Below are 17,475 nucleotides of genomic sequence, written 5' to 3'. Positions count from 1 at the left end.
TAAGGATTAAATTTACTATTTTTTAAGAATTTACTAGTTTTTTTGAACAGTTGTTAATTTATCATTTTGTCAGAACAATTGGATACAATTCATTGTCTTCACTTAACCTCACATATTTTTTTTTTAAATTCACTTGTAGGTCCCCCAATTATTAAGGATAGCTCATGTGACTCACATATGAACATGAAGTCTTACATTTAAGAGTCTTGTTAACGGGTGTCTTTAAGGTATTTATTAATGGACTAATTTAATAAATTTTTTAATACTACTTTCACGTGAAATATAAAAAAATAAATATATGTTAGTTGCTTTTTTCATTTTTTATAAATAGTTTCTAAAAATATTTCTTAGACCAATGTATTTAAAGTGTCTATTAACTTTTTTTTCCTAGATTAAATAATTAGATTCAATATTTCTAAATAGTTTAACCAAGCAATGGATAATTTAACAAATAAAAAAAAAAGAATAAAAAAAAAAGGAATGTTATTGGTAGTGTAAGGACATGATTCGCGACGGACCGTAATAGTATTGGGTTCGCGCCACGTAAAAAGGCCCAAATAATATCATTTGTAGAGCGTGGGTTTAAAAGGTTAGGCCTTGATCGCCAGGCGGTGGGTTTTTCGTGGTATTCGTGCGTGTCTAGGTTATCTTCACCCATGGAGTCTTTCTCCTGGAGGTGGGCTGGGAGGCTCTGGTTTTTGGCCATTTTTCCCAGCCCCCTCTCTAGGTTACTGATTTTTCCTTTTATACTCGCCTGTATTCACTGTCCTTCGTCCACGTATAGGGTCAACATTTCCAAGGCTGATATTTGTCCCATCAGCCCATACCCAAAGTCGTTAGGGGTGGTTGTAAAAGCCAAAGAATGCGGCTATATCAGGTTAAGAGTATTGAATGGCAGTAAGGGCAGCTTTCCCTGGATATTTTAGATCTTTCTTCCAAGTTTCAGTCCTATACCGTTTTTACCCCTCTTTCTGGGGGGACTTTGCGTCTGCCGAGGACTGAACTGCCCTCGGCGGTATCCATAGGCTATCTTGTTGAGCTTGGGCCATAGCCCTTCTTGGCTTGGACCTTTGGATTCTTCCCGGGTAGATGGGCCTGGCCCATAAATCATTTGGGCCCCACAGGTAGCATATTGCATAACAAGAGAACTTATAATCTTGGTTTGGTATATGAGATGCAAGTATTTGTTATAACTTATTTACTTAAACTTGGTGTCTCAAATGATAAAGTCTCTTGTCATCTTATAGGTTAAAACTATTTATAAATTAAAAAAGAAAAGAAAAAACCCAATATCTCAAATTTTTTTTTTTTTATGAAACCTTAAAATAAAATAAGACTCCGATTAATATATGTCTTAAAGGTATATATTAATCATCTATTTTCAAAAATATTTTATTAAGAATTAAAAAAATTGTCAAAAAATTTAATAACTTTTTCATTTCAATAAAAAGTTTTCTCTAAAATGGGAGTAAAAGTGTAAAACCCATACAACAATAGAGGCAAAACCGCAAAAGACTTTTGTATCTCTCCTGGACTTCTTCTTGAATCCTTTAATTCAAATGGTACGTAAACACTGACAGCCCCAAAGAAAGTGGTCCCTGTCTCTCTGAACACCATGTGCTATATAGGGAACCAAGATATATATGGCTTATCATAAAATATTGATGGACCCTTTTGGTCCAAAGAACTGCCTCGCTTTCACGGTCACAGTTCTTTTTTTTTTTCAATTTATGTCACTTTTTAAATTTTGTATGTACTTTTTCAGATTTTTTTACTTTTTCTGACTTTTTTTTTTTTTTTTTTGTTTTCTGCACTTAACCAACACCAAACAGTACTGGTTAACATTCTTCTTATTTTATTAATATGTTATTGCACAAATCACTTCACATTACCTTTAAGCCATTTCTTAAGTCTTTTTTTTTTTTTTTTTCCACCATTTGGTTCGGGTTCTACTTCTCTTCATTTTTTTTAATGATAATTAAGATTTAAAATCTATTACTTTTATTTCAAGATGGTCAAAAAAAATAATGAGATTTTTTTAGGGTATAGGTAACATTTGAATTAAAATGTATATATATATATATATATATATATCTACTTCTTTTTAGAGAGAAAATTTCAACTTATAATGTTTCCTTTTTAACTCCCACTAAGCCAAAAGAATTACAAACTTACACATCTACTGCATTTTTCATGCCACACATGACATGTATCACACAAACCCATCTACTATGACTTAAAAAGAGAATGGTTTTCGAATGTGACTTTGAATTAGGACCAGGTTGTTGGGTAAGCCCCAAGGGTTTAAGGCCCAATCAAACTTTACTGGCACTGCTGTTACTAATACTTTGTGCTTACTTTTCTGTTCCCATGAAAATATTCATCTGTAGATCTCTGTCCAAATAGAGGTCTTGGGTATTGGCCCAACAAGTTTTAAAAATATAAGTGGTAAGAACTTCATTAAGGACCGAATTAAACTTAGGTAAAAAAATATAAGGATCAAAAACATTTTATTGCCAAAATTTAAAAATAATCAAACTTGTTTTCAACAACAAAGCTACATAATAATTTTCAAAAATTTTTTAACAGTTTTTTTTTAGAGAGTTTTAACCTATGACACCCGCTCTTAATGATAGTTCTTTATCATTAGATCAAGATACTAATCAGTTTTTGGTATAAGCGAAGATTGAACCCCAGATCTATTATTTAACTATCAGGGACTTTAACAGTTGAGTTGACAAGTTTTTATTGATTTATCTGCCATCAATAGTTGCCACCTAGGCGGGTGTGAAATTTTTTGTCAAAGTTTTTGTGTCTATAAAGTCATAGACTTTCTTTTTCTCATGGTTTCTTACATTAAGTTGTAGGAATTCAAACGGGATTTATATGGTATATCCGAAAATCCAGTTAAAGAAGTGAAAAAAAAAAAAAAAAAGTTAATGTCAATCAATTTAATATCTTTTGAAGTTTTTTTGGTCTTAGAAGGGCCTCATGTATGTATATAACTATATATTTACTAGACTCATCACACATGTTTTGTGCATGTAATAATGTTCTTTATTTATTTATTTATTTTTTTTTGAGAGAGTTTTAACCCCAGATCTCTTATACAACTATAAGAAATTTTACCAATTGAACTAACTGGAACCCATTTTATTTGTTTTTTTTGGTTTAGTGTTATAATGTTTAAAAGTTTTATATAAATAACCATTTGTATTTTTATTTCTTATGAAAGAGGTAAGGTAACATCAAATAATGTTTAAAGATGAGATAAAGATAGTGTCCATATATTGTCTCAAAAAAAAAAAGATAGTGTCCATATAAAGGAAACGACCTAAAATTTAGGAACAATAAATTACTCTTTTAATTAGTTTGTGTTTTTTAATTTAAAATTAGTTAACTAAAAGATAGATGTATTTTAAAGAGTTTAAGAAATTGTGTGAGGGTATTTTAGGTACATAAAACGTTGAAACTCAAATAAAAAATCATGTTATTAATTGTATAGATGACGCATGCACTTAAGCTTTTTTTTCTTTTTTTTTCACCCTAATTTGTACATAGTTTAATATCTTCCATTTGAATATAATACCTTCAACTTCAAGAATTCAAGTTTTCAACCATCAAAATAAAAAATTAAGATAAGGAGCACCTACTTTATAGGAGTGATTTCATGAAAAAATAAAAATAAAATAAAACCATGCTTTGATAAAGTCCAAATGATTCTATAGTCTTAATTCTTAAAGCATAATATATATGTAGAAAATGTCAAAGAGATACGGTGACTACCAATGTTAGTCTTAAAAAAAAAAAATCATTATTACGTTAATGCTGCTTCTTCTCAAATTTAAAAAAAAAAAAAAAAATCAATGCTGCAAGTTTATTTCCTATTATTTATTATTAGAAGGAAGGAAAAAAGAAAAAGAAAAAAGAAGAAGAAGACATTCTCATAAGGTTGGCTTGTACACATTAGACGAGCCACCAGAAAGAGAGAGAGAACTTTTATTTATTTATTTTTTTGGGCATTTTCAAAGGACCTAAAAATTTTGATAATTGAATATAATTTTATAAAAAAAAAATTGTTGTTTATAAATTTTAATAGTAAAGACGGCACTAATTGTGCTTCACTTTCACTTTCCAAGCGTCAAGATCACGGGCAGCCTGCAATTTCACAAAAACATAACAAGGAAATGTTTGCATGCAGCAAATAGTAGAGCGTCATTCCTGACTTTTTTTTGGTTGGTATTATTAATGGGTTCTTGTAAATCATTTCCCTCCTTTGAGTGAACATCTACTATTAATTGAATTTTTTGCTTTTGTTTTAGCTTTTAGGTAAAATTATACATAACACCTTTTTTTTTTTTTTTTTTTTTTTTTTTTTTTTTTTTTTTTTTATAGATAACACCTAATGGTACATTCTGGCATATCTTGTGTGTGTATATATATATATTTGAAAATTACCACCCTTGTAAATGGTGATGTCAGAGTAAATTATTAAATTCATTATTTTTTAAGAATTTATTTTTCTTTAACAATCAAATATTTATCATAGTATCATGACAATAGGTAATGGGTTTAATTTTCTGTCTTCATTTTACCCCCACATTTAAAAAGAAGAAAAAAATCACTTGTAGGGTCTAAATTATTAAGGATAGCTCATGTGACTCACATGTGAAGAGGAATTCTTAGATTAAAAGGTGTTGTTAATGGGTGCCTTTAGAGTGTTTGTTAATAATATTTTAAGAAAGTTTTTATACCACTTTTATAAAAAATATAAAAAACTATAAAAAAAATATGTCAGTTGCTTTTTTTTTTTTCCATAAAATTTTCTAAACCAATGTTTTTAGGGTATTTGTTAATTTTTCTTTAAATTAAATAATTAAATTCAATATTTTTAAATAATTTAAACTTTTGAGACAATAAATAATTTAGCAGATAAAAAAAAAGACTTTTAAATAAATCAAATGTGATAAGTAGCAGCATATAGCATAACAAGAGTACTTATCATCTTGGTTTGGTATAAGAGATAGAAGTATTTGTTGTCACCTATTAACTTAAATTTTAGTGTCTCAAATGGTAAATTCTCTTGATACAATAATAAAGAATAATAATTGTAGCAGACCACGTAAGTTCAAATTATATTAAACAAAAAATCGGTATCTCAAATCTCAATTACTTTTTCGATGGAAGCTTAAAATAAATGTAAAGTGGTTATAAAATAGGGGAAATGTTAACAAGCACCCAACTGGCGTGTTAAAGTGCAAAAAAGACCAAAAAAAAAAAAAAATCAGTAAAAAGTAAAAAAGAAAACACCAAACGATACTTATAAAATAGAAAAAATGAGATAAAACTTTTTTTTTTTTTTTTAATTTAAAAAAAGTTATTAACCACAACCCATAAAACAATAGAGGCAAAACTGCAAAAGACTTTTTGTTGTATTTCCTGGACATCTTCTTGAATCTTAATTCAAATCGAACGTAAACAGTGACAGCCCCAAAGAAAGTGGTCCCTGTCTCCCTGAACACCATGTGCTAAGGGCACCAAAATAGCGCTTATCATAAATGACGGACCCCTTTTGTTCCAAAGAGACTGCTTCGCTCTTATGGGTTCACCTAGATCTTTATTTTATTGATATGCTATTGCTCAAATCACTGAATCAGTTTCACGTTACCTTTAACTACCTCCCACCCACCATTTGGTTCGGGAGCTACTTCTCTTCCTTTTTTAATGATAAATAAGATTTAAAATCTATTACTTTTGTTTCAAAATGGTCAAAATAACTAATGTAATTTTTTTAAGGTATAGTATAGCTAGCATTCGGATTAAAGTATATATATATATATATATATATTTTAGTGAGAAAGAATTTCAACTTATAACATTCGCTTTTGATAATTATTTTGTGTTATCAAACTAAGAAACTAATTGGTTTTTTGTATAAGTCATTATAGATCTCTAAATCTTTTATTTGACGACAAGAAACTTTGTCAGTTAATCTAATTGGAACACATCAAATTCAAATATCTTATTAAACTAACTGGAGTGGGAAAAAAAAAAAAACTTTTTCTTCAAGTGTTTCTTGTAAGACACCTTGGAGTGATGTGTCTTCTTCATATAATGTCACAAGAAATATGGGATTCAGTAGTTAAAGTCAGAAATATGGGATTCAGTAGTTAAAGTCAGAAATGGCAGTAATCAAACTATTAAAGCATGCGACATTGGTGACCCTCTTTTGACTCATGGTTGTGTATATTGTCCCAACTTTCTTCGTTTTCATCTTTTATGGGATTCCCTTTGTTTGGCCACCTGATGTAATGTGCATTATATAAGATATAAATTGGTTTTTTTTATAAGTCATGATAGATCTTTAAATTTCTTATTTAATGACAAGAGACTTTACCAATTAATCAAATTGGAACCTATCGAATTCAAGTATATTATTAAATTAATTGGAGTGAAAAAAAAAAAAAAAAAAAAAAAACCTTTTCTTAAAGTGTTTCTTGTAAGACACCTTGGAGTGATGTGTCTTCTTCATATAATGCCACAAGAAATATGGGATTCAGTAGTTAAAGTCAGAAATGACATTAATCAAACTATTAAAGCATGTGACATTGGTGACACTCTTTTGACTCATGGATGTGTATGTTGTCCCAACTTTCTTCGTTTTCATCTTTTTTGGGATTCCCTTTGTTTGGCCACGTGGTGTAATGTGCATCATATAAAGTGCAAACTTCTCTTTTTTGTTGGATTTTTTTTAATAAAGGTTTTAAAAAAATTTAAAAAAAAAAAAAAAAAAAAGCAAAGGAAAAACAATATTAAAGCATGCGCTGGATAGCATCTTTCTCTGAACATTAAAGAAAAAAAAGAATCACAACCGAAACCTAAAGCTGTCCAAGACTCCTAGGACAAAGCAAAAATGTAAATAAAGTACTAGATTGATTATCCGTACATATCAATGGTCTTAGATTATCTCTAATATGTTTATTAAAGAATAAAAAAAATGACTAATCAGTACTTGATTGCCTATGTTCATGTGGACTGTCCCTCAAATTTCGCACTAAAAGCCGAGCTCTACAAGTACAATCATGGATCTTGATGGAGGAAAAAGAATTCATAATATTACATCTTTTATAGCATTTGCAAATTTGAATTAGCTTAACATCCACTGAGGTATTTTAGCAAAAAAAAACAAAAAAAAAAAAAAAACATCCACTGAGGTATTATAAAATAAATTTGTATATATTAAAAAGTAAAAACCATCCCTGAGGCAATTTATTAAAAGTCTACATATAGTTGTTGATGAAGATTATTATGTGATCAAATCTTCAGAAAGCACGTGCCTGTTAACGTTTATGTTGGATCTGCCATGGCCATCACAATGGTCCACAAATCATTTATTTATTTATTTATTTATTTTTATTTTATGCTAGGTGGTTTTGCGGGGGCTAGAACCCCCTAGTAATAGGACACAATACCTGGGTGCCAGTAGGCTATTGAGGCCAAGGGCAATCAATTTTTGTTTTGTTTTGTTTTTGTTTTTGTTGTTGTTGTTGTTATTATTATTATTATTATTTTAAATCAACTAGCAGCCAAGTTAAGTGCAAATAATGTTAGTTCCAACTAAATTAATTCAATATCTATTGAGTTTGTGTTACTCATAAGATGTACTCACTTAAATTATCTATAAAAAAGAAGAAGAAAAAAAGATGTACTTATCAACTAATTCAACCTTAATCATTTAAAAAAAAAAAATTCAACCTTAAGCACAAGTTTCCATACCAGACAGGCCTCATTCACTGAGGAATAATCAAATTAAGAATAATTCTAACTTTCTAAATAGTTCTAATGTTCTATATTGGCTTTTTCACAGATGGCCAAACTTTAAGCTTAAGAAGTATGATAACTTATCAAGACCAATTCTCAATGATCTGAAACTCACATGACATCCCAGGTTATTTTGGTAAATACCACCTGTACTTTGCTCACCCCCATTTACCCAATTCTTGAAGCTCCTAGTAGGTTCTATTTAGGTTGGACCCAATAATTATTATATATCTGACTCTTTAACCAACCCATAATTCATGGCTCATCTTAAAGTTTGGAGGTTGGACAATCTTGTTCTTTGTGTAATTAAAAAAGAGAGATGCAATTTTTTGAGGTCCTTGAAGAGTCAAGATTTAGATAATCAGTGGGTTATACTAGACAGGTGAACAACCCACAGGACAAGGTTGGTGGTTCCCATGTTAGGCATTGACACTTTGCAGCTAATCATGAAAAAAAACTAATCATGTTAATCTCTTATCTCTAATCAATCAGCATTTTGTTATGAGAAAAAAGAATATTCTTATAACAAAGACAAAAAAAATGGGTTATTATAAAAATTAAGAATATTCTTAAAATTCTGAGAAATTGTTGTCAATATCACCATCCCAGAAACATGAAAACTGTAGAAAAAGATATGGTGGCTTCATTCATGACGTTATAGTAGGTGACTTATAAAGTCAGTTAAATACAAAATAATTTTCTATCTTAAAAAAAAATATAGTACAGAATCTTTAAAATAATAGCACTTGCCAAAGTGACAGACTTCTTATGGGAGAGTTCAAATATCTTTAACAATAGTAATAACAGCTGTTAAGCTATTTGTAGAGTTAGGTATGATGTATAGTATGATATTGAAAATCCCAAACTACTGTAGCTTGGAAAAAAAAGACAAGGGGATTTCAACAAGTCTAGGTGTCACACTTTTGGCATTTTATGCATTGCATTTATTTTCAGCAATCCAATACTTCCAAAATTATAGAGAAAAATAATCAAATTGAAAAAGACTAGTGGGAACCCTCGATATGGGGGACATGGAATCTTTGACATTTGATGCATTGTATATTCTTCAATGGAAAGTGGGATGCAAGGTAAAGAATTTTACCTGTTTCCAGCAAGGATTGAAAATATAAGAGATGGTATGTATCATAGCATATGCTATATACCTCACTCAGTTACACATTTATTATATTCCAAATTCCAAAACATTTGCATTTCCAAGTGTTTTCCATTCCCAAAACTTGACTTCTAAGCTTTGGCATCATATTAGTGTTCTTGAAAATGCTAAAGTTATTAGCTATTTTACTTTTATTTATTTTTTTAAAAAAAAACTTGCAAATTAATTTGATAATGACTATGATTGGTGTAATATTAGCATTATAAATAAATTTATGAATTATTTTCTAAAGACTTTAATTTTTAGCTTTCTGTGCCTCTTATTTATAATGATATAATTAAAAGCTCATACAAATTACCAACGTATTCCTAGGTGCAGAAACTTCAGCTGAATTGTTTGATACGTTTAGATTTGCACAGGAAACCCGAAAACCTAGTTTCTAGTCTTCTAGAACTCTCGTTCAAAGGACAAATATATGAGTAGAAAAAGATGCAGAATCCTTCTTTGATTTTCAGTTTCTGTTTTTTGTAACCAATAGCTTGTACAATAATTTGACTAATTAATTTGAGCTGACTATTTTGGAATTTTGAATGGTATATGGTCATTGGTCACCACTCACCAGCCCACTAAGAGCCAATTAGGGGCCCGTGACCATATTGTGGAACAGCAAACATTGGAACTAGATTTTTCAATTTAAACGAAAGAGAATGTTTATAAGCACAAAAATTTTGACAATTTTTTTTACAATTGTTGATGTTACAGATAAAAGAGTGATTTTAATGGTTAATTAGATAAAAATTAATAAAAAGTTGTCAATTTAATTGTTGTGAAAAATATTGTGAAACTTTTATTTTTGTGTATACTCTGTACGAAAATCCAAATGCCCAAAGAGTGCTTGTGCTCCTTGGGGAACAAGTAATTACGAAAATGACAGCGGGAAAGAAAAAAAAGAAAGAAAATGTAACCCTTTTTCTGCTTTAGGCCCAAATTATACGTGAGAACGATGGAAAATAAATTTAATAGTGAAAGAATGAGACCCTTGATGCGCACGCTTGAATATTGATAAAGTAAGAAAAATTTGCATTTATCATTTCAGTTTTTACTTTTTAGATATACGTTATTGTCTATATATTAATATAGGATGTCATGAACATGATATACTAAGTCATAATGCTAATGAGAAAAGTCGTGAGCAATGATGACCGTATTTTACTTGTTCATTTCAAATGGATCACTTTTGAAGGAAAATTATTCAATTGGGTTTGAGGGTGCATTTTTCTCTTGTTGAGAAAAGCTAAACAGTTCGGTTATTTTATTTGAATAAGCCTGAAATACAACTTTTTTTTAACTTCATTTAAAAAAAAAAAATACAATTACACTTTTACAGAATAAACACTTTAAATAAAACTAGTCTCATTACACACACTTTGTGCGTGCAATGAGACTTTTTTTTAGCAAAAAAAAAACTGTGTTTTTATTTTATAGATATAATTTTTATTTTGAGAATTTAATTTATAAGTAGATAAAACAATTTGAAAATTAACAGGAGAACGGTTCTATTTTTTTGGCAATGTTTTAGTGGGAGTTAGTTGCATTTTTACCTGATTACCTTTAGTTCTTTTTTACTTAAACATTGGAGTGTAAGAGTATTTTTGAACTAAAAAATAAAAAATTCAAATAAGAAAAACTCCTTAAATAATAATATAGATGAACAAAAAATACCGATCATGGTAAGCCCGTGAAATTTGGAAGAAGAGATGAAAGGACCTTTTTTTTTTTTTTTTTTTTTTTTTTTGGGGAGATAAGGACTTTGCATAGAGCTAAATAGTGATGAATCCTTGTATCTTGAATCTTGATCACTCCCCACTTAAAAAGAGAGACCTCAATTCGGCTTGACCAACTCAGAGTTGGCTAAGGAGTAATTATGCCCAAAACTTGCTAGTTGATTGTTCCCTCAATTCAACTAAATGGACTTGCGTCTATACAACGCCTTTCAGAAGGGAACATTATTGTTATGGTTTGTACATGTGACAGTTTGGACGGTGGAGTAATATTATGAGTCTCATCCAATCCAACTTCAGTTTTGTGATAGAGAATGGCTGAGATACTATTTGTAATGACTTGAGGAAAACTCTAGTCATATTTGCACTTATACGGTTACACCTTGAACGAACTAATCCAATTGCAATTTGAGCTCTTCACAATTACTTTATAAACCTAAGATTTACCTATTAATACTCTATATAGGACTTTGCCATAATATTCTTGTACATTGTTCTAGAAATGAAATGTAATATACTTACTAAAAATGCATTCTATTAAGACATGTATTATATTCACAACATTTTTATAACAAATCATAGGTGGTTAGTTGTTATTGGTTTAAATTTGAATCTACCGCCGAGATTATCTTTTTACCTCAACAATAATAACTTGTCACTTAAAATTTGTTATAAAAATATTGTAAACATAACATTTCTTTTCTATTAATGAGTACATGAAAATTGTATACTAATAGTTTTTTTATTTATATTAAAGCCATGTAAAACCAAAGTGATTCATATACAATAAATATATATTTTATTTATTTATAGTGTCTGCTTTATGATAATGATTACTTATCATCAGACTAAGATACTAAACCATAAACATTATCATATAGCTAACTAAAACCTACCGAGTAATTATTTTCTCTTTTACATAATTATTAAAGGATATTACTATGTTTTCCCTAAAAAAAAGGAGGATATTACTATATTATGGATTAAGTTTACATTTTAGTATCATCTCAAAAAAAAAAAAAAAAAAAAATCTCAAAAATTACATTTTAGTAATAATTAATAATGACTGATGGATAAAGATTTTGAATTTCTTTTTTTAACTTTAATTACTCATAGATAAGAATATTTATTGAAAATATTTACTGATTACGTTATTAGTTATAAATTATAAGTCATAACCATATGAATTTTAGGTAAGTCAAGGTAACCGTAACCAGATGCTAGATTATTTTGGTAGTATCATACTATTACCAGATGACAACTTTTCTTTCCATAAACTGCACCTTTTCTTCAAAGTTCAAACCCATTGAAAATCCAAAGATCACCAAACTGCGAATTATAGATTGATAAGTTATCAAAGCTGTATCACACATGGTCTCAGCCCCAGTGCAATAATTATACTACTATAATATAATAAACTTCTTGATCAGGCACTGGACAGATCATCAAGATTCTTACGAGTTCTGATCCTGTACACTACATATTTGTTCACGAAAACATGTAAGCTATTTTGGATTTGTATGCTCTAGCCGGCCCCATGAAAATTTTTAGATTAATTTTATAAAAATTTGAAAAAATTGTTAAAATATTAATTTTTTTTCTTCTTAAAATGGTTTACTGATAATACATCTAAAACATTCGTTAACTTTTCCTTTATTAAATTACTAAAAAGAGGGTAAACACCACCCGAAATTTTATTCAACGGTTTCATCTATTAATCTAACATTGTTATGGATATTGATTAAACAAAAGTTCTCGCTTTTGTCTGGTTCTCAAGAACAGGATAATGAAATTGATTTGTTATTCGAACATCACATGATACGTGGTATCTTGTTGGGACAGCTACTTGGGGACTAAGTTAAATAAAAGAAAAAAAAAGACATGAAATTATAAGAAATAGACATATGGCAGTTAAAGGTCTACTAACCTATATATTAAAAAAAATATATTAAAGGTTTAAGGTCTACCATAACATGATACTAAGGGTCTGTATCATAAATTCATAATTTTTTTTTTTTTTTTGAGAAACATAAATTCACAATTATCAAAAAAGAAAAAGAAAAAAAAGAGAGGGTCTGTATCATATTTTGGTTGACCATCATTCTCTCTCATATTCATTTACATTAAGATTAAAAAAAGAAAAAGAAAAGAAATCATATTCATTTAATTAAGAAGCCACCATAACTTTTGGTTCCTAAAGAGGCTAAAGATCTACCTGACTTTATCTTAACAGGCATTAAAAAAAAAAAAAAAAAAAGTGAGGCATCTAGGATTCAAATCTACCCTCCTCTAATGTAACTACCGAATATTAAATAAAAGAAAACTTTTAATTTTCTTTTTTGTTATTAAAAATGATAGCTTGTATAACTTTTGGTAAATTCTTATATAAATCTTATGATGAAATAAGTATTTTTTTTTAATATAAAAACTAAAAAAAATATCATTCAATCAAATGAATATGCATAAATGTGTGTAGGATTCAAATCCTCCATCCTCTAATGTAATTATTGAATTATTAAAAAAATACAATAACTTTTTTTTTGTTTTGTTTTTTTGTAGACAAATAAAACTGATAAGTTGTATAACTATTGGTAAACTCTTATATAAATCTTGTTATGAAATAAGTCTTTAAAAAAAAAAAAATCAAAATTAGAATAAATATCATTCAATTAAATGAAATATGCATAAATGTGAATATTAGTTTGTTTCGTAATATGGGAATGCATACAAGCTCCTTATATTGTTGATTCTTAGTCTTAAATTTGATCAAAAGACTTATTTCTAAAATAATTTATCCAAGGCAAAAAGCAATGTGGGGTTAAGGTTTTTCTATTATTTCTAAAGTAGGAGAAAAATATTTCTAAAATGCCTTCGTTTTGTTGGCACCTATTAAATCCTTTTTCCTGCTTTACAAGAAACCATGGGCGAACACAACTGCATTTGGATATATAATTTTTTTTTGATTCAGAACAAAAGAAAGAATATTTAAATTTTGTGCTGCGGTCATTGCTGATGTGCTCATAAGGTTCTAACTAGGTGCGCTAATTACTCATGATGAGGTGTTAACTGGTTAGGTCTGCCCCTTGAAAGCATTAGTACTTATGATAATGCAAATGGACAACAAATTTTCCATATAATTTGCAAGGGGACAATAATGTTGTCATACATTTTGCACATAAACAATATAAAATTAAATATCAATATATCATGGTGCAATAGATCCTTGGTTAAGAATAATAATGGAGTTTTAGTGATAGTCCAATGATAGTCTTTCTTCTACAATCTTCCTATCAATAAGAATTAAGCATTTAGTCTAAAGGCACCTATTATCTTCCTAATCTCCCACTATCTTGTGTTGCATATTTACCCACCTCTCCTAGGGATAAAAACAAATAGCTTAGTATGATGATACGCACTCTTAGTGCTAGGTATTTGGTTTATGTGGCATTAGTTTAAGCTTTAGTTTTCAGTTTTTAATTTTTATGTACAACTTTTCAAAACTTTATGTTTTCTGCTTTTCTGACTTTTTAAAATTTTTTTTAAGGTACAAGTATACTTCAATATACTTTTATCAAAAAAATTTCAGGAAAAAGTTAGATAAACTATTCCTAAACGTACACTTAGGTGTGAAAAAGAGGGATTTTGCTTATCTATATGAATTTGTTACTTATAACACACTTATCATTAGTATGTAGCTCTTGTTTTCTTTGATGCTAGGAGTCTAGGACTATATTCATAATGTTGGCAATACTACTTTTTGGGTAGATATAAGATTCCCAATATTCTTAAAAGTGAATAAGTTCCTATTTACCCCCAAAAAAAAAAAGGCTAAGCTTGGATGTGACTTTAATAGTTGTGAGAATTTGTGCATTGCATATACTGCAAACACACTAAGAAAAGAATCACACATGTTTTTTAAGCAAGGAATATATAAGAGATGGAATATATCAAAGCATATGATACGTATCTCCATCAAGGATGCACGTTTATTTCAACAAGGAACAAAGAAGAGAAAAAGATCCAAGAAAAGATAGTCATATTTAGATTCCCAAAACAAATAAAACAAATTCACATTCCCAAAATTTTCCATTCACAAAACATACACCTCAACCTCATATTCCATTACTCAAAAAGAGAACATACATGGCAGCATCATATGCTTTCTCACTTCCCAATCTTTTTATCAAAAAAATCAACAAAAGAAAAGGCGGGGAAAAGCAGAATTCTAAAACCATATATATGCATATCTACATTCGACAGTACTCTCAGATTCTCTCCAAAACCTTTAGACAAAAGAAAAAGAAACAGAAGTACAGCTACTTGAAGAGCCTCATGTGCCTCATGTGGACCATCTCTCTCTCTGATTCTATTATTTCTCTGTTGTCTGATTGGAAAAGTGCCATGTATGATGGAGAATTATTGAGCTTATGCAGACAGAGAGAGAAATGGGATCTCTTATTCATAGGTCGGCAGTAGAAATATGTACATTGCTGAAACAGCCCTTCCTTTCTTGCTTGCTTATTGCCTTTGAACCATTTCATTCTATTGCACTTGTACCTTCATTTAGGATCCATGGGTGCCCTGCATTTACAAAAAAACAAAACAGAGTTCAGCACTTTTGTTCTAATATTAAAAGCTAAAAGAAGCCCAGGAATTAAAACACAGATTCAAAGTGAAAGAATTAAAAGTTAAACATAAAATTAGATCAAGACGACAACAATTTACCACACAAACAAGAGTTGATAAGCAAAAACTGACAGAATCAGAGCTAGAAAGGCTTTTGTTAGATTTATAACTAACAACTCCTTAAATCAATCTCAAATATAACAAAAACAGGCCTTAAAACTTCGGTTTGGCTGCTGAGAAACTATTGGAAAGGAGAAAATATTAAAATATTAAAAAATTCAAACCTTTAATCCTTCCATACTTTTGAGAAACTACATGATTGACAAGATTCAAAATTTTATTCCCTACATGATTGACAAGATTCAAAGATTTTCCCCAAACAAAATTAAACAAAATACCCAGATTCAATTATGCATATGCAAATCAAACACATACACACACAAAAAATTGAAAAGATTGGAAAAAGCAACAACTTACTTAAGGCTTGTTCTGCAGATAACCTTCTTGAAACATCCCTACAAATCATCTTCCTCAACAAGTCCTTGGCTGCAGAAGACACTGACCTGAAAATCCTCGTAGGAAATCTCAAGTTTCCCCTCAAAACCGCCTCGAAAATCTCAGACACGGACTCACCATAAAAGGGAGGAACCCCGGCTAACATTATATACAATATGACTCCACAGCTCCACACATCGACTTTATCATTGTAGTCTCTTCCCATCAAAACCTCAGGAGCAACGTAGTATGGCGTTCCCACCACACCTGATTCCGTGCAATTTCCTTCAGGTAACCATACTGCAGAGCCAAAATCAGCAACCTTCAGATTGTTTCTTGAATCAAACAACAAGTTATCAGGCTTGATATCTCTGTGCACAACACCAAGCTTGTGACAATAGGATATCGCTTCAAGAAGTTGCTTCATATACAGTGAAGCTTCATGTTCAGAGAACGGTCTTTGGATTATCTTGTCGTATAGAGTAAAGGGTTCGCAAAGCTCCATTACCATGCTAAGAGAGTCTTCGTTTTCGAAGACATCGAAGAGTTGAACAATGTTGGGGTGTGGAGAAAGAAGGGTCATGATCTTTGGCTCGTTTTCAAGACATTCACGGTCTGTTTGATCGGTAAGAGAGCGTTTGTCAATGGTTTTGCAGGCAAAAAACTCAGATTTGATCGAGTGGAAACATCTTGAAATGGTGCCGAATTTGCCACGGCCGATTTCTTCACAAAGCTGGTAGTTGTTCTTCAATGTCTCACACATTTGCTTGTTGGTTTGTATGAGTTTTTTTTTGGGTGGGGTTGTGTGTGTGTTTCTCAGTAAAAGTCTTATGTATTATTTATAGAAGAATTGTAAAGAGGGTTTTGGAATGGAATAGATAAAGGAATATCCGTTTGGTGGGTATGCCAGTTATGATTTACTACTTTTTTGGTAGAAAAACAGAAGCTGTGGTTGCCTTGTTCATTTTGGTGTATTTTGACAGTAACTGCAACGTCACAGCAGTTCATTAGTACTACATTTTTATTTTTGCTACACAACAATTTTGACATAAGTGATGAGACAATACATTATACTAATTGATAATAATAAATATTTTAGAGGCATTGAGTTTGTTGTGATGTATCTAGACGTAATGCACAATAATATAAAATTACAAAATACCTTAATTTAAAATTACAAAATATACTACATCATCTTAATTTTATCACTTTCCTAAATAATGTAATATTATATTATTGTATTGAGATTATATTAATGTAAGATTATAATAATGTAGTATTACAGTGTAATGTAACATCTCGGCGAATCAAATGCCTCTAAGTGTTTTGTGTAAAAGTGATGTTGTTCCCATCATAATTAATAAATTAGTAATGATTTTTGTTACCCATTTGACATAAAGATTATCTACAAATTTTATGTGGTAAACTGATATCGATAAGTAAAGAAGTAACGTTAGTGGTGACGCTAAGTTAAACGATTTGCCATATAAGATTTATTGTGAGGATATCATGGATGGAACATTACTTTTAGCTAAAAGCTAAAAAAAAAAAAAAAAAAGTATTTTCTTATCGTATTTAGTAAATAACCTATCGAAAACTGCGGCCATCCAAAGAAGCGCTAAGAATAACTAATATAAC

General features: G+C 29.8%; 1 protein-coding gene across 1 annotated transcript; it reads right to left on the bottom strand.

Annotated features, from left to right (window-relative positions):
- Positions 1-14,774: 14,774 nt before the first annotated feature.
- LOC115979121 (phosphoenolpyruvate carboxylase kinase 2-like) lies at positions 14,775-16,667 on the bottom strand. Its single transcript, XM_031101087.1, has 2 exons — positions 15,820-16,667; positions 14,775-15,297 (listed from the first exon to the last, which is right to left on the bottom strand). Exons 1-2 carry the CDS (start codon positions 16,598-16,600, stop codon positions 15,254-15,256), a joined length of 825 nt encoding a protein of 274 aa, XP_030956947.1. The 5' UTR covers positions 16,601-16,667; the 3' UTR covers positions 14,775-15,253.
- Positions 16,668-17,475: the final 808 nt, after the last annotated feature.

The sequence above is a fragment of the Quercus lobata genome, chromosome 3 (assembly GCF_001633185.2).
Source record: "Quercus lobata isolate SW786 chromosome 3, ValleyOak3.0 Primary Assembly, whole genome shotgun sequence".
NCBI classification, from domain to species: Eukaryota; Viridiplantae; Streptophyta; class Magnoliopsida; order Fagales; family Fagaceae; genus Quercus; species Quercus lobata.
The sequence above is the reverse complement of the archived record's forward strand: the minus strand, read 5'-3'. Positions and strand labels throughout refer to the sequence as shown.

Bases quoted from the DNA above. Each gene is read 5' to 3' on its own strand.
- LOC115979121 (XM_031101087.1), bottom strand. From the start codon at position 16,600: ATGTGTGAGACATTGAAGAACAACTACCAGCTTTGTGAAGAAATCGGC. The intron at 15,298-15,819 runs GTAAGTTGTTGC...TTGTAAATGCAG, and splicing joins ATCTGCAGAACAAGCCTTAA to GGCACCCATGGATCCTAAAT.